We start from the raw sequence: 6,000 nt of genomic DNA, 5'->3' as shown, positions 1-6,000 counted from the left end.
GACTTTATTCACATTTCACCGGTTTTTCCTCGGAGGTCTTTTTCTGTCCCAGGAACCAATCCAGGCTTAGTCTTCTCTGCTCTTTCTCTTTTCTTGTTTAGCATGACCTCGACAGTTTTGAGGGGTACTAATCAGACAGGTTATAGAATATTCAACTTGGGTCTGATATTTTCTTGGGAATAGACTGGTGTTAAGGGTTTTTGAAAAAATACCTGAGTGGTGAAGAGCCTTTATCACATTAGAGGGCATGTGGTCTCTGCACGTCATTACTGGTGATATTAACCTTGATCACTTCATTAAAGTAGCATTGGCCAGGTTTCTCCACTGTAAGCTTCCCAGGAAGTTTTCCGTTTTCCAAACTTACCTGGTTTGTGAACTTTACAGTATGATTATGACTGTATTTAATGAAACCATATTGGTTGGGAGACCCAAGGAACCAGGAAATTGGAAGGCCAGTTACAGTTAGGGCTGTTGCAATAGTTCAAGTGAGAAATGACAATTGTCTGAACTTGCAGGGATAGTGGCAGTGAAAAGGACTGGAACTATTTAAGTTCTGAGCAATGGCGCGCCTTATGGTAGCTTTAAAGGAAACAGCGAGTCAATAACACAATGAGATACCACTTCACACCTATTACGATGGCTATAAAAAAAAATCAGATTATAATAAGTGTTGGTGAGGATGTGAAGAAACTAGAATCCTTAAACACTGCTGCTAGGAATGTAAAATGCTACGGCTGCTTTGGAAATATTTGGCAGTTCTTCAGAAATTTAAGCATATTTACCATTTGATGCAATAATTCCACTTATAGGTATATACCCAAAAGAAATAAATATGTACACACAGAAACTTACATATGAATGCTCATGATAGCATTATTCATTATATTCAAATGGTGGAAACCACCCAAATTCCCAAATGATGAATGGATAAAAAGAGGTATATCCATACAATAGTTCTGGTATATATGTATTTTTGGTTCTGATTCTCTGGAGAATCCAGATATAGGTACTCACAACTATAAAAGATGTAGAATTCTGTTTGCTTTTAATAAAATAAAATCATTATACAGTTGGCCCAGGGTTTCATTTGGTAGTTTGAAGTTCTAACCTTATAGTTATGAAATTCCAAGTCTGTGAATGAATACATGACTAAAAGAGTAAGAATGAGATGATCAACAGCAAGCACTATTTCAGCTTTTATTAATAAAACAGAAAACTAAACTCAAGGCAACTGCTTGGTCTGTGCATTTGATCTGACCACGTATACTGGAGAACTAATCCTTGATGAGGACTCAAGGGAGAGCTGTCAATATACAGATAGGTTCCGTCAAAAGTGCGATATTGCAACATCTAATAAAGTCAGGTAAATGAAATTAAAAAGAGAACAAATTAACTATTAAAAAATCACAGAAATCTCTTCCTCAAACATCAGGGACTTCTTTAGCAGTCTTCAGTGTGTTCATGAAGATCAATCATACTCCACAACTCCCAAAGGAAAAAACTGAGGGAATTCATGGGTGATTTTCACAGCTTCATTGTAAAGTCCAAGATCTGGAAAAAACATTTGAGCAAACATTTAACCTACAATGGAACGATGTAACATCATTTATTATCTAAAAGATTTCTATCTATTTCTCTTTTCTTTCCCTTTTAGAGGTCAACTTATTTTCACGATCTGTTTTCTAAAGCAGATAGGTATTGTCATATTTATTTACCTGTGGCTCTAAAAAATAAGACATAGGGTACAGGCAACTATCATTCTGATTTCCAATGTACAGGCACAGTTCTTGCCTGGCGTAAAGCATTCAATGCTTTCAATCCATATGTTAGAACAAAAAACCTAATGACATTATTTTTGTTTGCTATGTTTTTTAAGTTTCTCTTCCCACAATTATTGATTAACCTTCACTAAGCTTCCTATATATACAAGCATTACTTAATGGGATGCCTGGGTGGCTCAGTCAGTTAATCATCCAATTCTTGATTTCGGCTCAGGTCATAATCTCATGGTTTATGGGTCTGAGCTCTGAATTGGGCCTCACACTGTCCTGCTTGGGATTCTCTCTTACCCTCTCTCTCTGCCCCTCCCTCACTCACTTGCATGTGCGCATACACTCCCTCTCTCAAAACAACTAAACTTAAAAAAAAAGTGGGCCAAAATGTTCTCCTATTTTCCTCTGAAAGAAGGCAGGATTGAGACTCAAGACCAAGGCATTGCAAGTTAAGAATAAAATTGTTTTCCTCCTAATTACATGCAACTTCTAAATACCAGAATGCTTTATTTACCAAAAGGATGGTTATCTTCTTTAAACTGGACATATGATGCACACATAATGGTTGCCTTGGGTGTTACTCTTCCAATTACTTCCACAATTCCAGAGATTTCTTCATCAAGCTAACACAAAGAACAAATTGTCAACTTGGGGTTTCAAGTTGATAACTTGGAAAATTGCTACAGTTTACTAATCTTTCATTCTATGTAAGGTAATCATTTAAAATTTACCAACATAAAAACTGAATTGTAGTTTGTTAAAAATGTTTAAGCACTTAATATCAGCATGTCATAATCCTTTTACCTTTAGCAGTAACCTCAGTCCAAAGATCCAGTTAAAGTTGAAGACAAAATCACTTAAAGATACTGAGAATGTCCAGCTTTCTACAAGGAGTATTTGTTTAAAAGGACCTATTGAAAGGAACCTTCTATTTTCTATATCATGTGTAGTGTTCTGTATATACTAACAGCTTATGGATTTGTCTTCATAAAAAAACAAGAAAATTGAGTACAATAAACCTGAAACATAAACACAGGGGCATCTGGGTGACACAGTCAGTTATGCGACCACCTTCAGCTCAGGTCTTGATCTTGTGTGTTTGTGAGTTTGAGCCCTGGGCTCTGCATTGGGCTCTGTGGTGGCAGCTCAGAGCCTGAAGCCTGCTTCGGAATCTGTGTTTTCCTCTCTCTCTGCTCCTCCCTGCTCATGCTCAGTCTCTGTCTCTCTCTTTCAAAAGTAAACATTAAAAAAACAAACAAACCAAAAAAACGTAAAGGAGCACCTGGGTGGCTCAGTCGGCTAAGCGTCTGACTTTGGCTCATGTCATGATCCCCCAGTCTGTGGGTTCAATCAAGCCCTGCGTTCGGCTCTGTGCTGACAGCTGAGCCTGGACCCACTTCGGATTCTGTGTCTCCCTCTCTCTCTCTCTCTGTCCCTCCTCCACTGGTGCCCTGTCTCCCTCTCTTTCCAAAATAAATAAACATTAGGACAAAAAATTTAAAAAATGTACAAACAGTAAGTGATAACTAAAAGTACATGTAAATAAAAATAGAATTTTAAAATTGGGAAATTTTTGAGAAATGGAAAAGTGACTTAAAAGATTTTTAAAGTGATTTTACGGTCTTTCATGGGAATGGGAATGGTCATTCAGTTAAGGCGACATTATAAAAATTAAAAAATCATGAAGCCCAAAGAATCATTGATTAGAAATGTAAAGGTATTTATAATGTAAGAAGAGGACAAAAGTTTAATTTTAGAGCAGGGAAGTTTTATAAACTCATGCTTTATCCACCCACTCCAAGAATCAGAAACACCAGCAAGATATAAGAATTAACTGTAAGATACATAAAATTAATACTTAAACATACAGGCTCCATCAACTCAATAGTTCCATTTTTTCCTTCTCCATCTGAAAGAATAAACATTTTTCCAGTGGGATGAATCTAAAAAAGAAACACAGAATTACAAAAACAACCACATAAACAAAATCTTTAAAAACATTAAAATAAAAATATTAAAATTTTGATAAAAATCAGCAGACTGACCCAAACACACTTAGTCAATGCAAATCAATTACCTTTGAACGCTTTATTTTGTTCAAATTATCGTGTTACCATATCTGGTCAAAGGACACCTAGTTAAATTTAAATTTCAGATAAACAATATTTTTTAGTACAAATATGTCCTGTATTTTTATTTGCTAAATCTGGCAACCCTGCACTAACAAATTAAATAGGGTCCATACTATCTAAAACTGAGATCTACTAGCACCCATGCTTTAAACTGTATGTATCCCGTCTGAAGGTCTATTTTAAAAATTAAGTATGATGCCTGTGTCTGGCTGGCTCAGTCCATAGAGAGTGGCCACTCTTGATCTCAGGGTTGTGAGTTCCAGACCTACTTTGGGTGTATAGATTACTTAAAATCTTAAACAAACAAAAAAAAATTAAGCATGACGAAGGAGAGAACTGTGTCAGAAGTTCTGGGTTCTACTACTGTTAGATGTAAAGAGTGAAGTCAGATCTGGTTTGAATGCCAGCTATGCTACTTGCTGCGGCCTTAAGTGTTTTAACCATACACAACCCCTACCCAGTTTCCCTACCTGTGAAGTCCGAACACCACCTATTTCTCGAAGAGGATATGGGGGTGAAATGAACTACTAAGCCTTTATAGTAGTTTTCCTTCCCTCAGCTTTCTCGGTTCAGTGATTGGAAAACTTGGAGCCTGCTTTTCATCAGCAGGATGATGGCGATGCACTCTTAACACTGGTGTAAGAAAACATACTAGTATGGGATCTGGAAGGGACATAGATGTGCTATAAAGCACTGGAAGAATGTTTTATGGCAACGTGACTTAAACGAGAAAACGAGGTTTGAGAAGAGACAAAATTGCATGAGAAGGAAACTAGAAAAATAGAGAAGCTGTCAAGTCTAGCTAAATTAAAAGGTCAGGAGGTAGATATGTGAGTCAGGTCTGTAATTTTCTTTATGTAAATACAAAAAAAAAAAAAAAAACCAAACCCAAAAACCAGAGTGGAGAGCGCTAGAATCATAACGGAGCGCATACTAAAACGTCGCGATGCTGCTCCATGAAAGTGGCGCCAAAATGGGGCAGCAGTGGCTAAAAAGTGTGCCAACAGTCCCCTCGCGCAAAATGAAGCGATCAGAAGCGCAGTGATGTTCTACGGCCTGTCCTCCTTCACCCTCCCTCGCCACCCAGAGGCTGCTACCCTGGCGGTCACGGGGTCCTTCTCTCTGCTACCCCGCGAGGACCCCAGGGCGGCGAGCGCGCGCACCTTTTCCAACCTCCCTACGAAGCAGACAGGCTGGTCGATGAACCGAGCCAGCATGCTGGCGTTGACGCGCGACCTGGGCAACTCCATGACGTCCACCATGATTGCGGTGCGTGACCGGCGGCCGGCGGGAAAGAGACGACAGAAATTGTGCGCGCCGCGGCGCCTATCTCCAATCGGCGGACGCCGGCACCAATCGGCGGAGACCAGCCCTCTCCCTCCACCAATCAAACTCCAGCAGCGCACTAAAAGGCCCGAGCGCGGAAGACTGCTTCCGGAAGTGGGGATCGGCTGCTTAGGGACGTGCAGCGTCCCGGAAGTTGCCCGGGTCGTCCGCAGAGTGGGCAATGGAGGCGGGGCTTGGGTGGGGCGGGGCTTGAGGCTCCCTCCCGCGGTCTCGGGCCTCCCTACCGGACTTGACCCCGGAAGCTGGGTGTTGGGCTCCTGTGCGGTAGCGGCGGGGGACTGCGGCGCTAGCCTCAGGTACCTCTTCTCGCGGGAGGCGCCGCAACCTTACTGTTTCTCTTCTTCCCCCATCAACGGATGCAGAAGAGAGAGGCGGGACTCGGTGCCTGCCCCGCCGCGGCATTCTTGGCGCTGCGCAGCGACTCTTCGCCTTTCCCCGCCTCCCCTCTTCCCTGTTCTGCGTTGGAAGAGCGGGATTCTTGCCGAAATAGAGGGGTCGGGTGTTTCTTACACCTGCCCTCCTGGAGGTGGAAAGCGGGGTCGTCAGGGCTCTTCCATTGCCTTTGTCAGGCTCCTGCTGCTAGGTATCAGAGGGTCGGTGATTTAACCGCTTAAGCTGCGTCACTTACCGCTCTGTTTCCCACCTGTTAGAAGAAGAGTTGACCTGATGATCTCGACGACTCGACTGTTTGTAGCCCTTATAACCTGGCCACACTAAGGAGGTGCGAGTTTTCTCACCTCCTCCGTGTT

General features: G+C 41.6%; 2 protein-coding genes across 3 annotated transcripts in view; one reads left to right on the top strand and one right to left on the bottom strand.

Annotated features, from left to right (window-relative positions):
- Nucleotides 1–1,183: 1,183 nt before the first annotated feature.
- On the bottom strand, nucleotides 1,184–5,238 carry RPA3 (replication protein A3). Its single transcript, XM_039256833.1, has 4 exons — nucleotides 5,068–5,238; nucleotides 3,641–3,715; nucleotides 2,287–2,395; nucleotides 1,184–1,551 (listed from the first exon to the last, which is right to left on the bottom strand). Exons 1-4 carry the CDS (start codon nucleotides 5,164–5,166, stop codon nucleotides 1,469–1,471), a joined length of 366 nt encoding a protein of 121 aa, XP_039112764.1. The 5' UTR covers nucleotides 5,167–5,238; the 3' UTR covers nucleotides 1,184–1,468.
- Nucleotides 5,239–5,450: 212 nt separating this feature from the next.
- UMAD1 (UBAP1-MVB12-associated (UMA) domain containing 1) overlaps nucleotides 5,451–6,000 on the top strand; it is a 221,675-nt gene continuing 221,125 nt past the window's right edge. For both annotated transcript variants that reach the window (XM_039256832.1, XM_039256831.1), the window contains exon 1: nucleotides 5,451–5,547. The gene's annotated coding sequence lies outside the window, so the exon portion shown is untranslated. The remainder of the gene's footprint in view (nucleotides 5,548–6,000) is intronic.

This window comes from Hyaena hyaena, unplaced genomic scaffold (genome assembly GCF_003009895.1).
Source record: "Hyaena hyaena isolate Hyena2069 unplaced genomic scaffold, ASM300989v1 scaffold_590, whole genome shotgun sequence".
NCBI lineage: Eukaryota > Metazoa > Chordata > Mammalia > Carnivora > Hyaenidae > Hyaena > Hyaena hyaena.
Note: the sequence above shows the minus strand (reverse complement) of the source record. Positions and strands in the feature narration are given on the sequence as shown.